This window comes from Hippoglossus hippoglossus, chromosome 24 (assembly GCF_009819705.1).
Source record: "Hippoglossus hippoglossus isolate fHipHip1 chromosome 24, fHipHip1.pri, whole genome shotgun sequence".
Classification (NCBI taxonomy): Eukaryota; Metazoa; Chordata; class Actinopteri; order Pleuronectiformes; family Pleuronectidae; genus Hippoglossus; species Hippoglossus hippoglossus.
In genome coordinates, this window is record NC_047174.1 from 12,541,754 (window position 1) to 12,563,031 (window position 21,278).

Below are 21,278 nucleotides of genomic sequence, written 5' to 3' on the forward strand. Positions count from 1 at the left end.
CCAATCATAAAGTGTGAAAGACGTCATGTTGCAGAGTCAGTTACACAGTTTAAAGTTCATTTAAGGTACGAAACGTTTTCTGTGTTAAGTAATGTGTTTGTAGAGCGACAGGATATGCTAATGGTAATATGCTAGCGGGCTTTACACATTATGAAGGTGAAAGCCTGTTTCACTTAATGTTTAAAGGCTAATTATCTTTCAGTTTAATAGCTTATATTCTTTCTAAATGTTTTATGTGGGCTATATTTTTGCTCGTATTCTACCAGAGTAATTTTGTATTTACAAAGTAAATGCCAGTAACCAAAAGGAACATCATGTGAAGGGAGTCACTCATCATGATGACAACATTATGAAAGGGCAGGATAATAATTTAAAAAGTTTGAATTGCCTAAACAGGATATACACCACACATTTAGGCCTCTTCTCTCTAATGTTTTTTTCATTTTGGTTTCATAGCAGCTCATTAACTAGTGAAGGCAGACACAAACAAAGTGTACAGCTCATTTTAAATCACCTGAACTGATTAGTTTAGTGTGAACACTGATACATGTTTTGATGTAATAGCCAGTGATGATGGCTCAGAATTACAAGTCGAACTCTAAGGTGCAGTTTTTTTCTTCTCAGCTACTTGTTATCAGGCCGTAAACAACAGGATGTGAAAGCATGGACGACACGGTTCACTTCCCATTTGAAACTGATAACAATTTTATCCATGACCGGTCCACAACAGGGGCACTGCAACGGATATTTAGGACTTGTTGCTTCAAACCCTTTCCTATCAACTTCGCATTTCTTGTAGTTACTGCTCTCTGCCTGCGTGGGGCAGTGTAAGCAGAGGCATTATGGGATTTGACAAGGGCAGCTTGATGAGCCAAGAAGAACATTTTTGGAAATGATTGCACATCAGCTTCACCACTTACTCCGAGGGCATTTACAAACAAACAGGTTAGCAAGTGTAATAGAGTCTGTAGACAGCAGATCAATAGTGTCTTTGTCCCACTGGAAGGTCAAGCTTAGTCAAACAGAGAGAGAACGGAATGGCTTCCCAAGGAGAGGAATTTGGCGAGAGCGTCACAGCTCACGAACGTACACACAAAGACACACACGTGCATTCATTCGCTTTAAATGGTTCGTATCCTATTTGCCAAAGACTACAACTTTAATACTGCGCAACGTTTTTGTGGTAAAAAGTGCTGCACAGTTAAAGGATCCAGCATTAACCGCCCACACACACACACACACGCACAGCCGCAAACGATAATGACTAGAATACCATGAATATCTGGGGAAAATTAGCTTTGAGCATTTGATTGGGAAACGGAATTGAGTTTCAATTACTGCCACTAATAGGGTGAGTGTTTTGTTTGGAGATGCTGATAAATGTTTCTCTCAGCTCTGAGACATCTGCGCTGGAGAGTGCAGAGATGAGGAGCAGCAGCAGCGATTCCCGTCATGATTATGCAAATCAGACTCCTCTAAAGTTATCTTATGGCGCACAAGTCATCGTAATGGAGGAAAATGAATGAGGAGTTGTGAAACCGTTATGTATTTGCATTTGTGTGTCTGCACAAGACAGACACAGAGAGGGGGAGGGAGAGAAGGAGAGTGGTTCCGGGCTGTGGGCGTTGTGTATTTGGAAGAAAAACCTGTTAACGATGCTGAATTGACTTCAGAGAGCAAATCTCAGTATGAGGCTCCATGCAGCTAAGTAGGAGATGTTATCTGGATTTTCTATGACACCAAATTTCAGTCATTCTGTCAAGGTTGTGGAGATAAGAATAATCTTTCGAACCATTTTCCTCTCAAGGGGATTCAAGGAAACATACTCACATTGATAAATATATATATATATATATATATATATATATATAGTACATTATACAAGGCTGGTGCTTCGAAGAGAGCATGAGCGCACCGCACCCACCAACCATCCATCCATTATTCACCATTACACCATTTCATTTCAAGACAACAAGGAGATAAAGTTCCAAAGATTGAAGAGGGTGGTGCAAGTCCATGTAAGGCCTTATACACAATAGTTGTACCGTGCAGTGTTTATTAACTGTGTACTGGTGTGCTGTGTATTTGTGGCCTGTTTTGAAGACTTTATTCTAAGATGAGAATAAGATGAAAACATGCTGTGTTCCAATTTGCCTTGACAAAAGGCTGGAACGTCTTATTTTTTAAAAATGAATGGCCGTATATGGCTGGCCTAACAACTTTATTATATGCTTCTAAATGGAGTTGGAAAAGGTCATTTGGCTTTACAAGAAGGTCACATACTGCTTTGTATCATCTTGAACACTGTATATACAAATGCAATACATATACAAGATGGATAGAAAAAGCAAAGGGGCCAAGGACTGATCCCTAAGGTACACCAACCTAATTCAGATCTTCTATTGTGTTGAGTTCTATTGATCAGAATGAATAACACCATGAACAAAGAACTTCTGAATAAGGTTTTGCCCTCGGAGAGACAGAGAGTTTATCGTTTGAAATCTGTAAGACTGGTTGTTGTTGTAGTGGAAATAATAATGATAGTCTTCAATTGTATCTCGCCGTCTTCAGGTGTTCGAGCCTTTTAATCGCAATAGCATTAAAAGCCGAACCTGCCGAAATCTGGCTACTGGCTTGTATGGCAGTGCTATAAAAGCCATGTGGCACACTCAGTAGATCAGACGTCATTAACTCTATGCCTAATTTTTAAATTAATACTTACTCTCATAGGCAGCACAGTCAAAAGCTGTAATATTTAAGAAACAGAGCTTATCACTCTTCTGTGATGAGTGGGGTCAGGCATCCTGCAAAAGAAAAACCTCTATTGAGCTACTTTCATCCATTTTTCTGAGAGCTTGTAAGCAAAGGTGAAGGTCAAAACAAGGATTTCTTTCTCCGGTGCTTGGACGCTGCCTCTAACTAACAGTCACAATCCCTCTCCACCTCAGTTGGGATTAAATAAATGAATAGGGCTTTTATTAGATGACCAAGGTTTCGGAGTTGGAGGAAGTGACCCTGATGCCAGCTTTATCTCACGCACACAAATCAGCTCCATCATTATGAGAACGGCTCCGGCATAACAATCAATGTAATTTCACGCAAACGCACAGCCTCTTCTTTTCAAATCACACTGCCATACAATCAGCACAATAGCCTGATGGATGCATTGTGTTAAAGGCACAACAAATTACGACTGGGATTTAGCAACATGGTGAACTGTTGACCACTGAATCTCATCGAGTGGAAAAAAAGATAAATCAAAAGATTAATATGTGACGACTTCTGGAATAAAACAGAGCAGAAATTAGTTTAGGGGAAGGAGGGTGAAAAATGGAAAAGCCAATACAAAGCCCAGACAATGCCACGGTTAGACTTTCTGCCGTCGTGTGTAATTTCTGCTGGGGTTCTGACCTCTGATGTAAATGAAAGCAAGAAATCAAAAGAGGCCTTTCTCTTCTCTTCCCTCTGTGTTTTTTCATAGAAAGCAAGTCCATTCAAATAGTAAGATAGCAAGAGCTTTGTAAACACAGCGACAATGGACCGGATGAACACAACAAACCACTATTTATCATCACATTTTTCAAGATAACTACTTATTTCGGTTACCCAGGTTGTGTGGATTTATATAAAGAGCAAGGACAAGAAGCCATGACTCATTTCAGCGTCACTGAAATGCTCCAAACTGTTGTTATTTCTGTTTAAAATATCTTAAATGTATTTTTGTGGTTTTGTTCATTGATCACCTTTGAGATTTCACTGAAGCGGCAAATGATTTGAAAGTGCTCTAATGAATGTTTTTATCCCAGCTACTGACTACCTGTCATATAAACTCTATATATTATCCCATTATACCATTTTCAGCTCAGTGTTTTGGTTTTATAGCCTGTGACTTAACTATTTTGGCTCACTAATCTGTTTCTGTTCTTCAGCGTCAACAGGCAGCTGTTTTCTGCAAAGTCATCTGCACGATGACTTTTAAATCAGGCTCTAGCAATATCCTCACAGAGCTGACACGTATGACTGAAGCAACACACATTCTGAGAAGAGTCAGACGTCCACATAAGACAACGAAAATTGTTGCAAAAAGAGTTCACACAACATCAGTTATTTGGAAATGTACCATCACAGAATACGCTGCAACGATCTGTGCCGAGGAAGACAGGAAACACAATAAAGCTTCTCCGCCGTTTGAAAAGGTGTAATCCCACTGAGAATACACAAAGCCAAAGTCTCCGTTCCCAAACTACTAGTTCTAGCAGGCAAGCTCATTAGTTCAAATCCCAGCGGCAGTCACGCCCACCTGCCTTTCCAGTCTTTACTGAGTTTGTATTGTACGATATGTGTGGCACTCTTATTTTTAGTTAAAAGCCTTGTTGCTGTTGCCTTATGGCACAAACAATGTTCTTGAGGAGAGCAACAAGCTATTGATTAAAAAACCTAATTAGGGCTGTAGAAAATGGTCATTTGATTTATTTGTGGTTCAATCCTAAACTGAATAAACACCTTGAACTATAAAATATATGAGTTCTGTTTACATTCGCTGTTATTATTGTGTGTATTCGTGTGGTCTAACAAACACGTTGAATCCCTCATCAATAGTATTAACCGGACACACCAATAATTATTAATATTGATCAATATATTTGTCAAATTGCCAAACACAAAAGTCCAATTGGAAGCTAATGTCTTCAACTTCATATCAGCTGGATATTAAAAAAATGATTTATGCAGCTATAAATAATTTGTTAGATTAAGTAAAAAAAATTACATATGATTAATTGATTACTCTTGTCATCAATAAGTCATGCAAGTACTCTATTTCTAATTAATACTAAATGGTTTGAATCCAGTTATCACTTATAATGATCTGTTAAAAGCACAACTGGCAAGTTTTCTGCATTGAAATCTAAAAACACGATAAGACCTATTTCAATATTTTGTTGAGGGTACTTTTATAATCGGAAATGTTTCCAACAACAAAAGTTAGTGCTTGACTCTTATGGCCCCTTTAAAACGACGGAAGAGAGACACAGGTTTTTAATGTGGAAGGTCTTTCCTCCGTTTTTTACTGGTTTTAATCACCTGCACTGTTTATCTTGGCGAGGAGGAATCCTCCGCTGATAATGACCCTCACTAAAAGAATCATTACCGAAGGCAAATGGCTGCAATGACGGCACCGGTGATACAAACAACTCCCTGATCCCACGCTACTTCACAATGTCACACAAACTCAGTCTCTCGTAATTGTTTTGAAAGCAACACATTACGCGTTTAATCAATTACTTATGAATTAACTATCTCGGAATACAACAAAATACTGAATAATGCATTCCAGTATTTGTTCCTGTTTTTCTTGTCACGTATTGATTGGCTCTGTGGTTGGGCGCGCTGTGGCTCTCGGGTGCCTTTTTGAAGCACCGGCCACTCGAGAGTCATCAGAGGAGAGAGCGATGTCAGGGCAAAGGGCCACGGACATGAAGAGGAGAACACGGTGACTGTGGTGCTGGTGATGAGCTCGATGCGATGGTTGTTTTCGATGTGATGCTCGGTTCAGAAGATGACTAAAAACAACAGAAAGTGTTTTGTTTCGAAGATTACAAATTCTATACAGCCCAAATAATTGTAACACCAGTCAATTTCATGCGCACGGTAGAATAAATTATTTAAATAAGTCTTTATTGAGGGAAATTGTCTTATATTATATAGTTTTCAATGAGCTGCTGTTTAACAATTAAGATTTCAATTGTTATACACTGTGGTCATATTATAGTAGTGGAGGACTTTTTATTTGAGAAGATAGCACAACGCCACAGAGAGGACCTAAATGTGCCTATAGTGCACTGTAAAGATGCACTATAACCTTAAATACATGGTAACTGACTCATGGCAATGGTAAAAAAAACAAGTCCTGCGTGCAATAAAGCAAAATGGATTCATAAAGAACCTGCTTCTGTTTTTACTTGAAATACACACAGCAAAGCAAACAATAGAACTCATGTCAATACTTTAAATTTGTTGCCTTCTTTTTTGCCTCTCTTTGTGGAGTTTGTTTTTTTTCAATGACAAATTATGATGAATGTGCTCTGCTCGTGTGTCGTTCATGATTCCGTGCGCTTGGCTGAGATGATCATAACATACAGTTCTTGACATTTTCACACTAATTGCCATTTTTCGGTGCTGCCAGGCATGGTGAGCTCTCCAGGGCAACGCTGAGCCGCTCGGTCAATGGGCCCATCCTCCCGTTCAATTCCCTTTTTTTTTCTCTCCTACACAGCCACAGAAATAACAGCTTCTGTAATTATGGTGCTCTTGAAAAGTGAGGTTGTCTGTTCTCTCGGGGTCCATCCAAACTGTGTCTGACTCTTCTTCTCTCTCTCACCATTCCTCTCCTCCAGACCTCCAAGGCGGTGAACAAAGGTGACTTCCCCATGGCCAACATCGCCTCCCGACGCGCTCTGTTCCTCGCCGCCCTCTCCATCACTATAGGCACTGGTGTGTATGTGGGGGTGGTGGTAGCTCTCATCGCCTACCTTTCGAAACCAGGACACATATAGCAGCAGACGCGGCTTCTCTCCACGCACCTCCGGGGAGCCCAGGAAGAGAACAACGCCCTCTGGGGAACTGCATTGCTCCTGCGGACTTTCAAGGAAAGTTTTCCGAGGATGTACGTTTTTTTTTCTTCCTTTCCGTTCTTTCCAGCCCCTCTCTCCCTACAGGCTCTCTGTCAGCCAATATTAGCCACAGTGACTGGGGAGAGGTCAAGATGGAGGGTAAGAAGAGGGGGAATTGGGGATAGTCAAAGTTTTGTCTGTTAAATGGGGTGTTGTGAGTAATGGAAGTATTGGAGCCCAGTTTGCATCCCATTGACTTCAACCTCTTTTGGCTTCATCCACTTTCTGGCTGGTTGCGAACGTCTAAGTCGCCCTACAGATACGTTTCAGTGACAAGACTGAGACAATAAGTCCCTCGACTGAGGCAATTATTAAAGACACAAAAATCAGTCAACTCGATGTTATTGTTATTGAGCTGCTGTTAAAACTGGAGTCCTGTCCCCTCTTATCTCACTTTGCCAACCAGGACTGTCTTTAATAGACCATAGTCGGCCCCCATCAACTTCTAAGTCTGACTGTCTCTAAGTGGAAGAAAAAAAAAAAGTGGCAACATGCATCATGACAAAGGAGGGCTTTCATCCCTAAAGAGAAAAAAAAAATACAGAACTACTGATAATAGTTTCCATCTATAAGGAATAAAAGTCTGAGAGGGTTGAAAAAAAAAAAAGAGAGATCACATTCAGCCAGGATCAGAGGCTGTTTTCTTACTGAACCATATGCACTGGCATGAGTCACAAGAATCTCAACGGAGCCGCAGACCCGTATTTTACCTTGAAGACGACGACGTCCATCCGTTCAACATGTGCCCTGAAGTCCAACAAAAGCTGTTTGTGCCCGATATAGTTTGCCTACATACATGCAAAACTGTGCTTTGTTTTTTACGTTTGTCGTTTTTATGTCGCCTGCTGTCCAAAGTCACCTTGATTGGTCTAATTTGAAAGGAATCTTCATTTACGGTCTCGGAAGTAAATCACTGATGTGAGGTCGGACAGATGGTCAGAAATTCCAGGGGGGGAAACTGCCTTCCGGTGTCACAAAAAAAAAAATGCTGCCTCTGGTAACATGGCATGAAGCGAAGCATCAGCCAGTCACAGTGGGCGTGGAAGGCCTACTGTAAATCAGGTAGATGGTGTCATTAAAAGGCGGCCTCACATATCCTCGGGGGCCGCGCATATAAACAAAGTGTCGGCAGTCTGACAGCTTTGAATGTAGCTGTGATAAATTATTCTTTGCATGACTCTACTTATGCCGGCGGTACCCTGCTACGCATGACTGAGAGGATTTAGAGCTTTTTCGTCAGATCATAAAAAAGAGCTTGAATTAAAATTGATCAGCCCCGTGAAGGGGCTCATATTTCGCGCAATACTTTTCCCCATATTCCTCACTTCAGCTGTTACGCAGAGTAATTCATGTTGATGAAGCATTGAGATGTTTGATGAGTTGTGAAAACAGTTTCAAGGATTCTTACTCGAGTTGAAACCCACTGATTATGCTTGTATGAAGGGCTTATTAATGACCGAGCATTTGATTGGCTTTTTTTTCGACACTGTAGATTTTACACCTGGCAGATGCTAGTTCAAACAGTAAACCCTCATGAGGTGACACTACGCACTTAGTTTTCCCTGCACACTTCCTGCATTAGTCATACCTGACATTTATGGTGCACAATTAGTTCCCCTGTAATGGCTTTTTCTGAAGGAACGTGTACACTCTGGAGCATTGCCCTTAAAATAGCACAACCACATTAATTTCACTAATAAGCCACTTTTGCCGTCACCGGGTTCTGTCAGAGCCTGCGAGTAAATAATCCATTTATACATCCTCGGCTCTGTGAACATTTAAAAATAAACATGCAAGCCGGTTCCCTGCTAATGAAGATTGAATATTGACTACATTGGGGAAGTTCCCGCTGTGCTTTGCTTTTAATAAACCTGCAGCTAATACTTACTTGGAGCAGTCAGATAAAAACCATAGCTAGAATGGTATCCAGTAAGGAGCATACCTCCACCAAGGCCCAACAGTCCCCTTATGAAACCACATTTAAATTCACTAGTCCCCTAAACATTCAAGATCCAAGAATTTTCCTCTTAGAAATGAAACCAATTTAAATTTGTGCCGATCCTCTATCCGGATCGGCACCAACATTTGATGTCTTCGTCCTTGAGTCATGCCACATCCTTCCAACAAGTTTCATTATAATCCGTCCAGTAGTTTTTACTTAATCCTGCTAAGTATCTAACAAACTGATGAAACGGGTATTTAGTTGGAGCCCTCAGATTCATCTCATTGAGTTTCTGGTCATCTGAAGACCCCCCCCCGGTCATTTCACTGAATATGTCTGAACACACGTCCCAGCGGTAACTCACAATCGACTGATTCCAGTTCAGTGTATGCACACGTCACGACCATCACTGTAACTATAAAGAAATGTTTGCTTTCATATCTTGGAGAAACCTTTATTGCTGATGACGATGATGACGATGATGATGATGATGATGATGATGAACATGCTTTGTGTTATGTAGCGTGTCATTAAAAATGATGTGTTTCTATCTGGCTTCTTTGGCAACCCGGTGTTGTTCAGTGTGTTACAACAGTACGTTGGTTTCAATGCAGTTGTTATTTCCTTCTCATTGTGATGAGCTGGTGTGCAAATCCACGCGCAAAAAAAAACCCATTTGCTTCATGCATTCCTCAATGCCAGGGTGATAGTGCTTTATTTGTGTCGTGCACTTTAGCCAAATTTAACTTTTTTTTTAATTACATATATGTTTTGGGATTTTTTTTTTTTCAATCTTGTGTGAAGGCAACATGTACATAGTGCAAATAAAGACATGTTCAAATGTAATGACAAATAAATCAGAAAGGAAGGATGGCCTTTCTAAAACGCAAAACTGTTTTCCTCTGTGAGTCAATAACCTAAAGCTCAATATTCAGATTCATATCTCCCAAAAAACACAAATCCTCCGCAACCCGAGAGAACTGTCTGCGTAATTGAGATGCTCGAGTTGTCCTTAAAACAAAAAGCAAACACAGACTGAGTCATGGTGTGTAGGTGGTTTTTTTGCCAGAAACAGACAGAGGAGGAGCTCTGGAGTTTATAGTTGCAGTGTTCTCGGTGCCTTGTGCTGGAAAACACGCTTCTCTCTTTGTGGTGTAACCGTCGTGGTTATTGAGCTTGTAAATGCGGAGCTGCACTCAACTAAACATTTCTCGCTCACGAACAAGAACAGGGCATACTGACATTACAGTGCCTTCGAGCCAAAGTGATATTCGCAGTCTAACAGCAGCAATTATGTTTCACTGTGTTGTGATTGTCTGTTATGTATCTTATTATATATCTGCGATTCCAAACCTTTGTTGTCTAAGAAACCAAACGGCTTCAACAAAACTGCTCAGGTGCCCTCTGACGGACACCACCGACAAAGTGCTGTGTACTGGATGAACTGGCCTATTTAAAATGTATACATTACTTTTTGCGAATTATTTTAACCGCTAACTAGTTATAAGCAGTTTAGGCTATTGCTTGTTTCTATAATATTTCCATTAATAGTGTAATACAATGGTGGATATATTTTCAATCCCATCACAATGTGTTTTTCCTCTAGTTGAATTGGTTCCAGTTTAATCCAAACCAAAGAAGTCAGCTCAGCCCATGAAGGAACTACACCCGTGCACATGAATCCTGCTGCGTCAGAGCTCACCCTGAGCTGTTGTGGGTTTAACATCGCTGCTGGTGCACATGCATCAGCAGTGGGTGCGTCTGCAGCAGCAGCGGCTGGGGAAGAGGTCTCATTACTGACGTGAGTAAGAAGTGAGTCACTCGCTGATGTCTTTGTCAGTGAACACGCTGCAGCACAATAAATAATGGGATGCTTGCCTAGTCATCAGGGCTGAAAATGCTCCTACAAGACAAAACAAAGAGCATGCTCCACTTTTCCTTCTCACCAGGATATGCTAAACAAGTGCTGCTCAACACACACACACACACACACACACAGGCACACACACTCACACAGACACAGGCAGATCGAATTCATTAGCACTATAGATCAAAAGAAGACTGGTGTGTTTTCCAGCGTTCATTCTGTGTGTTAGCCTGAGCAAACAAGACAGTGAGCAGGAAAATATTTTGCTCGTCCTCTGGTGATGTCTGATTTGTTGTGCGCTCTCTTTAAAGGTAATTTGTAAATGCTTTAGGAAAATATATAAAGTTGCAAATATAATCACAAGCTTTCAATCGTTTGAGATTGGAGTTGTTTTCTTTTTCGATGTGACTCGAGTGTCTGACTCTCTCAATTATCTGTCGGTGAGTCAGCTTTTCATGATTTCAACAACCATTTCTCGCCTGTGTAAGCGGATCATGCCAAAAAGGATCTCAGGAGAGAAATTAGTCTGGTTTTCTCTGCTCGCTTCGTGTTTGTAACTGGAAGCTGCAACCCTCTACAGTGCAGTCTTTCTCTGCAAGTGCAGTTCCTGAGAATGGTTATTGTATTTCACTCAAGTATGGTGCAATACCCTGGAAACGTCCACTTCACGAGCTCTCACACTTTGCCCACACATGACGAAAACTGCAAGTCAGGGGAGTTGCAGCTTTCAGTTACGTTGTTCACACATGGATTAGGCAAAAAAAATAGGTTCCACACTGTGCTACAGTTTGTGGTTCAATTACAGGTATGTGCGTCACTGATGGTTTTCAGAGTCCGATTATTTTCTTAGCCACCACTATTATGAATGCTGTAAACAAAACAATTTTTTTTCCCAATGGAGGTGAGGTTGGCCAGAGGAAAAAGGCACAGGGCTGTAATACAGGGTAATCCAGAGGTTTTCAACTCCTTTCAACTGTTTTTGATGTTTTGTTCCGTGAGATAAACTACTTCCGAGGCATCCTTAGAGGATTTCAAAGCGGCGAGAAAGCCGAGGAAAATATAAAATGCAACGCAAGCGAGCAGCGTCCTCCCACCGGGGTCACCCCCTGTGATATTTCCATACAGCTATAGACACAATGCAGATTGTTTTTCAAAATATTCATACTTGCTTAACCTATTTGATGTGGGGAGGCGTAGGATTACGTTTAAAAATAATAATAAGAACAATTATTTTCAATAGAACTGCTTTGGACATTAAAAAGGTTTTTGGACAGACTGTAACCTCAGATAAACAGGCTTTGTGAAAGCAGGTGCTGATTTTGAGCATCCTTCCATGAACTCTGCCTCTTATATTCTTTGAGGGCTGCAGCAGGAGCTGGAGCCAATCATAGCTGACATTTGGTGCGAGGCGGAGTGCACCCTGGACAGGCCAACATACAAAGGCAGATAATTCACATTCACACTCCCACCTGCGGGCAATCCAGATCTGTTTATGTAGATCTCCAACTAACCTCACCCAGAGGAAGCCGCGGGAAGCCGGAGTGCTCGGAGAAGACCTACGCAGACTCCACACAGAAACCCCCCTGGCAGAACTGAGATATAAATTTGTAAAACCTCTTTTACACCAAAATAAGCGAGGATACGTGATTGACTCCCCATTTTTTTCTCCCCCAGTGCGTCATGTTTAACGTCACAAACTCTTACCTCGCTGTCTTGCCAAATTAGCGCATTCACATTCATACTGCAGACAGAAGCCAGATGTCCGTGGGTGTAAGTCAGTTGTTGACCAGTGGAAAAAGGGCTTAAAAGGCAACTGGAAAACGAGCTGAGGGAAGTGGACACACATGCGGATGTTACATTATCTAAAGGGTCTCACTGGCTCCGTTTCCATAGCAGTCGCCGAGGCTACAACTATAGATAACAAATCATTCACGGTCATGAAAACTTTTGAGTTTAAAACTTTTCCATCTCCAAACTGAACGCTGCTGTGGACCTATTCACCTCTTCCTCCCTATCCAGTGTCTGTATTTAAACAGGATATTCTTTGTGGATATGTGGGCTTTCGCTTATCTCTTTCAATTAGCAAACCTCGATGGAGAGAAGGAAATAGTGTCCCTGCTGAATAATACTGATGAGAAGACAGTGCTGTGTTTGTCATCTATTCATGAGACGTACAGCTGGAAATATCCGGAGGAGTGATGTGCATCAGAGGTCCTCAGTTGTTTGTTTGGCAGCACATACGTGAATATCGAACCTGTCTGGAGCTGGTGATGCTTTTTAAAACCTGTAAGTTTGATTTTTAGGCATCAGAAGAAATAATATGAAAGCTTGTTTATCATGAGAGTCAACTTTTGCCTGCACAGAAATGAACTTGTGGCAGTCTCATGAGCACATGTGCCGTTTTATTTGCACAAGTATTCGGATCAATGTTTACCTTGCAGCAGCACTTTCTTTATGTGGGCTGTTGAAGAGCCGGTGAATAATGCGGCTCTGGATGAGAACCTCTCATACAGAGAAAAACCTGGCTTTATATAAAAGTACAGCTGAATCCTACGGCTGCCGCACCGCACCCATGACTCTGCACACCTCTATAGGCTCTGCATTTCCACGAAAGCACTTTTAAATGCAATGAAAGCCGGGGATTTCATGTTTTCACATAACTCCGGCTTTTATCTCGCTTCTGCTCTTGTCTGTAAGAGAGGGGAAGAAGGGGGTGGGATGGAACTAAATTCATGGGTTTTGAAGCCCTCAGGAGAGAGACAGATGTAAAGATTTATTTATCAGCTCAAAAGCAAGCAAAGGAAAGTGGAGTCAGAGTTGGGCAAACACGAGACTGTACAGATGAATCTATGCATGTATAGCTATTCAGAGCCGGTCAAAGCAAGCTGCTGAGCGGCCGGGGGGAATATCTTCTGTTGGAAGACGATATGAAGTAAAATGCCGAGAAAGCAGTTCTCAGTGTGGATAGCAGAATCATATTACGAGTTTTCAGCTTAAGTTTTGAAGTGAGCGTTTGTGACGCCTTTGTATATTTAAAGGAATATATGCTTTTTGATTGAAGAAGATCGAGACCACCCTCAAATCTGTAAATATGAAAGCACTGCTGCCTGCCAATTTCTTTAGCTTGGCAAGTCTGGAAAAATAGTGAACGCGTTTTTGTCCAATGTTACAAGTGCCGTAAAACTCACTGACACTTTTTATATCATACGTTTTAAAAGCTCCAGTTCTGCTTTGTAAAGGTTTCAAACAAGACAGGCTATAACAAGTTAATTAGACAGTTTTAGAGGTGATAACATCTTTTTTTTATTTGGATACTGATACAACTTATATTCCCTTATGTGTCCAATTTTCTATGCTAAGTTAGGTTAACTAGCAGCTGCCTGCAGCTTAATTTTTACTGTCTTTCTCAGTTACAGTAACAATAAGTCTAAAGATGCCACAGGATGTGAGTACAGACTTAAATATTGTGGGATGATTCATGTCTGAAATACAACTGATTAATATTCTGACACTGCTGTTCAAACACACACACACACACACACACACACACACACACACACACACGGCCAAGAAAAAACACAGCCATTTAAATCTGTTGCCTGTGGCCAAACCACATCACTTCATGTTTTAGCAGAAGTGAAAACTAATCTCTTTTTTCCTCAATATTGGCTGTGTGTGTGTGTGTGTGTGCATGAGCCTAATAAACATTTATGCTCCAAGCAGAGTCACGACTGTCTGTGAAATTCAAAAGCCATCTTCCTCAGGCCTAAGAGGAGCAGGGTGTGGATGAAATGTAATAAAATGGACGTCTCAAAGCAACGTGCTCAGAGTGGTACTGTGGGTGTCTGCTGACAGATGCTGGTCCCGAGGAGCTGCCTTCAAAAGCCCCTTTTCTCTTCCCACACTGGTGATGCAAAGGACTTAATTTAGACAAAATTAATGCTTTTAATGACATGAGAGCGGGCGACAGACGCACAGGACTCAATGTGTGACAAGTCCGATTAAGATGCTTTTTCATTAACGGAAACATTAAAAAAGAATCAGCGCAGCAGTTAAAGGGGCTTAGGCCTCGTAGGTATGGAAGAGCTGCTGCTACTCGCAAACAGCCTTTTGCCTCAAGCAGTGATACACTGCAGGGGAAGGATGTGTATCCATTGCTTTTATGACTGCATAGCACCAATTTGCACATGTAAATCGAGAGCAATTGAATGTCTACAAGGCAAAACTGACTTTCCAATGCCAAGGTTGCACGAATATGACCCCCGACCGAGCGAAGACAAGTCAATTATTTAGTTCCCTCTTCTTTTTTTTCGCATGACTTTTGCAGATCTTCCCACACATGTATATATAGTCATTAAATGTCACTGTGGTGTGGGAGTTAATGACTTGAGAGGCTGTGCTGGATATTCTCATCTCTCTGTAAAATGACGTCAAAAAGATGATGTGCAAAGTGCTCAAGTGATAAAACTGTCCACTTCCTGCAGCTCCACACAGTCGACTCGCACATTAATGATTCGTAAAACATTGCAGTGTTTCAGATGAATGACATCTGGACCTCCCTGTCTTTAGTGGGCTCACGCTTGAGTTAACTGCATCTCGGCGGGAGTCTTAGATGAGGCTTTTAGCAGTGTGCAGCTATAGGCATCATGAAACATAGAAACACTAACATTTTGAGTAATGCTACCGGGGCTGCACAATTCCAGAATCACAATTTTCTTATTCAGAATTAAGATCACAATCATTATCCCATTCATTTTGTAAAATTGTCCTTAGGACAAACTTTTATCCACTTTTCTCTCATTCTCTCATGGTTTTCTGTTACTCTGCATTATTCGTCGTAGTGCTGCGTTGTCATTAGTGTGATGGAAGTTTTCTGGAAGCTGGTGAAAGGAGAACTCAGGCAGCAGCTGACGTCTCACAGCGAAGGGTTCATGTACATCAGAGACCCAGGATGAAACAATGGCAACGTTAACAGGGTAACATGAGCAATTGTCAACCCCCGAGTCTGAAGATGTCTCCCACAGCATCCCAAATTATCTCCCTCGTCTTGCGTCACCCATCTCAAAAGCACCTCCACGAAAGCAAGCATACCTAACCTTTACGTCTAGCCACTGATGTAATACGCAAAAGAATTGGAGTTGTTGCCTCTCAGTCTGGGCATCTGAATTAGATATGAAAGTCCATGAGCGTAGACACTACAGTGTACTGCTAGTTGGCCCTTTATCTATAACCTGACCTTGGGTACTGCTTGGAGAGAGAAGGGAGTATCTGTGGAATGGGTCGGGCTGTACTCTTTATTATCTCACAATTAGCTGAGGGAGAAAGCAAAGATAATGCAGCATTTTGGAGGTGATTCGTGCTGCATCCACACTACTACGTTATCATTTGAAAAAGACAACTCCGCTACAGATACGCCAGGCATCCACGCTACTCCGTAGTTTTAAGCAGGTAAAAGTGAGAAGTCAGGTGTGTTAGTATGTACAAAGATTTAAACTGATACAGATCAGAAACGCTTGTGTGAGCAAATACTTTTACAGTTTGAAAACTCCAGTAGTAGTATGGATGAAGCCTGAGATTCTTTGGGAGAAAGTAAGAGCGCTTTTTTGGATGCAGCTTATGTCCCCAATTAAAATGCATCAGAATCAATTGGAACTGAGAATGCATATAGGTGTGAATCGAGGTATTAGGTACCAAACACCCACACTGTCTTTATCTTTGACAATACACATTGGCCCGATTGTAACGTCCCCTGCAGCCACCGCTCCAACGGTCTCCTGTTCCTCTGCACTTCAGTCATATTTTCCTCTTTCAAATACGAGTTTCCCTGTAATGTTGGCAAGATTCAGGAGGCCAACTCTATTATTTCAGCCTCAGCTGGCAAGGCAGAACACTGAGTTTCCTTGGATTACTTTCAGGCCTGAGATTTATCACTTTTTATTAACATAGAGTTACCCCAGTTCATTGTTTGCAGGAGACTGCACTTAAGGCTCTCTATTTTGTATTTTTTTGATTAGCAGCAGCGCAGCATTCGAGAGGAAATGTGGTTCACGCATCACACAAATTTGAGGAATTTGCTGCCTTGTGTGCAACGCCGAACGTTATTTCTACTGTGACTTCATTTCAAGGAGACACACTGTACTGTAGGTTGGTGAGTGGTTTGTCACAGTTGAATCTGTTTTTTATTTAAATAGCTCTTAAAGCTATTGACTGTGTCACCGCATTGTGTTTGTGCTTTAAGCGCAGACAAAGGCCAGCAACTCAATAGAGCTTACCGGGATAAATGCTGCTTCAGTGCCGCGAGCACACTCAGATCTCACAATGACGAGATAAAAGGGGGTTAGCTACCTACACGAGTCGATACACGTGTGACCGGGGAGATGTTTAGCCTTTGAGCAGAGCCAGACGTGAGTGCCAACATCTGGCAGGAGGCAGGGGGGAAACCTTTAAAGCAGGGACCGCTCACTCAGACGTCTCGGCCCAGTGAATGGAGCGATCATTCCCCTGAAAGGAAGAACACAGTGGAGCTGTACGTGGAGTAAATAGTGTCAGCAGCAGGAGACAACACGTGAGAAAGTGAAAGAGAGAGATTCGTCTGGACAAAGGAACTGTATGTTACTGAGAAATAAAGAGTGAGGGGAAAGAAGAAGACCAGGGCGGCCTACCAGTCTGCCTGACAGGCAGGTAGTGATTTGCTGCCAGCCTGCTGACTCTCCTTGTTGTCTTTGTCTCTAATTGACAGTCAATTATCTCCCTACGACAGCCCCCCCTCCGATGGTGAGCCAGTCTGTGTGAAGGCTTTCGTTGACATCCCCAGGACAGGGCTCAGTTTACGAGGCTCGACTTTGGTGGCAAATCGGTCTTGTCGACATCCTTCCGTCTCCTCCTGAGAATCAAGAAAAAGGCCCATTGTGACATGTGTGAGTGATGTCCAGGGAAGATACACACCTACACTGCAGGAGGAAGAGAGAATACAGAGCGTGGAAATGAATGAAAGAGGCGGGATGGAGGTTGGGTGATTGCACTTGATTATTGTGTTTTTCAAGAATGGATATTTATGCTCATATTGAGGTTCATAATTATACCTCTGTCTGTTTAAGGCACCTCTGCTAATAAAGGCTTTTATTGGCCAACTGGCCTCCACCATTGTGATTGGTCAACCGCCTCAAACAACATACTCGAGGAAAGAAAAACTGAAAAATCACAATATGTCTCCTTCAACATATAATTGGAGGGTTTTCTAAATGGACATATACACACACTGTTGGATCCTGTTGTCACTGAGGAACCTAACACAATCAGAATATGCAGGGATCTGCAGAAAGCTACTGTGGCTTCGACCATAATGCATTAGCAGACCAGTCAGCAGCGAATCAATTCTTAATTATGGTGTGGGCAAAGAAATCCAGCTGTTTGGCCTATTGTAGAAAAACTCTTATCCCGGGTCAAAGGGTGTCTGTGAAGAATGGTGGCAGCGGAATCAATATGTATTGATGAAGTTGCAGCAGCAGGAACCCGGCAATGTAAAGCATGAAGGAGGACAGCGAAACAACTATGCACTAAAGAGACACAGTGGTGTGAGACATGTGGGTGTGTAGGTATTTGTTTTTCTTATCTCCTCGGGACCTTTTTCAGCACTAACTTTGACCTTATCAGGACCAGTAGACCTCATGGGGACCAAAGCCTGATCCTAATGAGGCAAAGCATAATTTGCTGGTTGAGTTTAGGGATAAGGTTTTGTTTAGGCTGTACGCAATGAATGGAGATCAATCTAGGTTCCTAAGGCTAGCTGTGCAAACCTGTGTGTGTGCATTTCTGTGTGTGTGGTCCAGGTATTACTTGTGTTGTGGGGACCTAAATCTGTTCACAGAGTCACATTATGGGGACTTTTCTTCCTTATGGGGACAAAAAGCAAATCCCCATAGCGAAAATAATCACATTTAGAGGGGGAGACATTTTATTAGGTTTAGGTATAGGTTATGTCAAGGTTTAGGTTCAGGTTAGGGAAGTAGTAACTGGGTTAAAGTAAGTCTCCAGGAAATCAATGTCAAAGTCTACATAATGTCCTCTGAAGACATGGAGACATGACTGTGTGTGTGTGTGCACATGTTTTTCTATGGGGCTTTTTTTGGACGTCCTCGAGGCAAAGCTCAGAACCCAAGATTTTACCTCCATCGCAAGTATTGTCGTCGATGGCTTTTTTCCCGTGAGGTTTCATCTCCCATTCATCGATGAGAACAGCTCGGTGAGGCCCTGTGCCTGGGCTCGGTAATGAAAAGACGTGCTGTGTGCTGCCAGGCAAAGAGAGCGGTTGCAAACACCCTCCCAACACCTGTCCAATCAGCCCAAAAGGCCGGGCCTTAAATGTTTTCCACCGGTGCTGCTGGTGCTCAGGAGCGTCGGCGCTCACAGGGAAAAGTTTGTAATTGGCTTCTGTTTGTTCCTGGCCTTATCGGCGTATTACTTTCATGGATAACTTGGAACTAATTAATCAGGGTATAGAGGGAGGGAGGGAGGGAGGGAGGGAAGGAGGGGGGGGGTTGCCTTTCTCTCTCTCTCTCTCTCTCTCTCTCTCTCTCTCTCTCTCTCTCTCTCACTCTCTTTCATTTTCCTTTTCTTTCAAACCCTAACTCTTCTCACTGTGTTCAGGGCCTTCGGAACATTAGGAGCACTGATACGAACTCGGGAGTGGTTGAGATAAAGGCGTTGAGTGTTTCCCCGATCGAAGACACTTTGTTTTTTTTGAACATGCCTAATCCTATGTTTTGGTCTCACACTGTCTTTGTATTAACAATATTTGTCTTCCAGCTGCCCTGAGGCATCTCACACTCATTTGTATGCAAAACAAAAAAGATTTCATAAAAAAAAAAGTACTGTGTTGAAATAATTGCTTTGATACAATCTAGGAATTTTCATCTATTAATGCCCCAGGAAGTGTCTTTAATGGAAACAGACTGAGTGTTGTTCAACACTGAAGCTGGGAACTGTTCTCTCCCGCTTTGAATCCCACAGCTTCATAACATGAGAAATGTACACAACACATCCTCCAAACAACCGTGATACAATCAACACCATGTGCTGCGGTATAATTCTACAATCATAAACAAGTAGACGTGACTAATTTCCTGTTAAGACTAATTAATCATATTTACAACATATGGGATCAATTCACTCCTCTCACATTTCCGTGCAGTGCCTGTTGTAAACCTGCCTGTTTGGAATGGGCTGTTTGCTTGGTCTGTGGTGACGGTGGTTGCAGCTTCTCTGTCTGAATCTGTAAAAGTGACCTGCAGTAATTGAGTCGTGGCAAGTAAGCCAATCCCCAGAACCCTGAAGCTCCACCACTGCACAAAGAGCTGTTCACCTGTTTATCCAAAGTTCAGTGAAGCTCGACTCGGTACACTGAACACAGTCCAGAGTACCCGAACTGGAGAATCATTTGTCGTGATTTAAAAAATCCGACAAATGCCGATAAGAAGCCGATAAGAAGCCGATAAGATAAAAAGCTCTGGAGACATACGTTTCACAGACAGACTGACAGACAGACCTCTGGAATTATTCGATAGATTGAAGCCTTTTGCTCAAACATTCAATATCGAATACAAACTTTTAGTTGTAGCTTTTTTACAAAAGGAGGAGTCAGGGGCTCCTAAGCATTTGGAAAAACTTGTACTACACATATTGTGTCACGCCCATGTATTTATTATATTTTGTATATAGTTTATATAGTCTATTAAAAGATACATACTTTAAAAGTATGGCACTGTACATGCACCTGATACATACACAAATGCAAAAATTCCTTCTTGTATAAGCACGTGCAGAATACTGCAGCCACAAGCCATGTGTTTAATACTGTATGTATGTGGGTGGAAATAAATATTAATAATAACCAAAACTAATTCTAACCTTGGGACCCTCCCCACCACCACCACCACCACCCTGACCATCACTCTGGATCCACAAACTCAGCTTGTTGCAAAGGTTAAAACTTAATTCTGTATTATACGAGTTCATCTTAATGTCCGCAGTGCCACTACTGAGCATGGACCATCAGAAAAGCCCAAATATTAGATATTTCTAACAAATTACAGAACCAGGCAAACACACTGCTACATAGATGTGTACCATCACAGCTGCACTGAACAGAGGCCCTAAACCTGACGTTTTCTTGGCATGAACTCGGTCCCCGCGGCAGTGGAAATCCTTCACGTAGCCGCTGTACGAGCTGTTGTTTGTATAGTGTCTTGCCCATGAGCTCCTTCCCCGTAAAAGATGAGCAGCTGGCTCTGAGCTTCTCGGGGAGGTTCTTTATGTTCCATGCCAAAATACACAAAAGACACAAGAGATGCATTTTCTATGTGTTGGAGAGAAAAGACAGAGGTGTGAACTGCAGCAGCTCAGACCTCAGCCAAGAAGGAGTTGACCTTTTTGTTCTTGTAGAAAATGAAGAAGAACAATCTGGACCAACGAGGATCATAAGTCTTGTTCACACATTTTCCTGAGGTCATAGTGGGCTAGAGCGCCCCCCTACAGAAACAGAAGATACGTAGGGTTGTGAAAGGGCATTAGAAAACATTCAGCCTGATGGCCTCAGAAAGGTTTACCACCATTTGTTCTCCAGCTGAGAGCTGCAAAGGCTGCAAAAGAGGTAAAGGCACATGCTCTTGCTCAAATGGTGAAGCTGTTAATATCCAACAGGAAAGCTTGCAGATTAATTCATTCTGAGGGTTTAGGGAAGTTGTGTTTGTATAAAAACAGACAACGAGGAAGAAAAGTATCATCATGACATTTGTTGACA

General features: G+C 42.0%; 1 protein-coding gene and 1 long non-coding RNA gene across 2 annotated transcripts in view; one reads left to right on the top strand and one right to left on the bottom strand.

Moving 5' to 3' along the window:
- syndig1l (synapse differentiation inducing 1-like) overlaps nt 1–7,651 on the top strand; it is a 38,085-nt gene extending 30,434 nt beyond the window's left edge. Inside the window, exon 4 of the mRNA XM_034580181.1 lies at nt 6,396–7,651. Within this exon, the coding sequence (XP_034436072.1) occupies nt 6,396–6,554 (159 nt within the window). The 3' untranslated portion in view covers nt 6,555–7,651. The remainder of the gene's footprint in view (nt 1–6,395) is intronic.
- Nucleotides 7,652–8,020: 369 nt separating this feature from the next.
- On the bottom strand, nt 8,021–20,981 carry LOC117758475. Its single transcript, XR_004613295.1, has 3 exons — nt 20,971–20,981; nt 11,178–11,182; nt 8,021–8,558 (listed from the first exon to the last, which is right to left on the bottom strand). It is a non-coding gene; the product is annotated as an uncharacterized LOC117758475 (long non-coding RNA).
- Between the last annotated feature and the right edge of the window lie 297 nt (nt 20,982–21,278).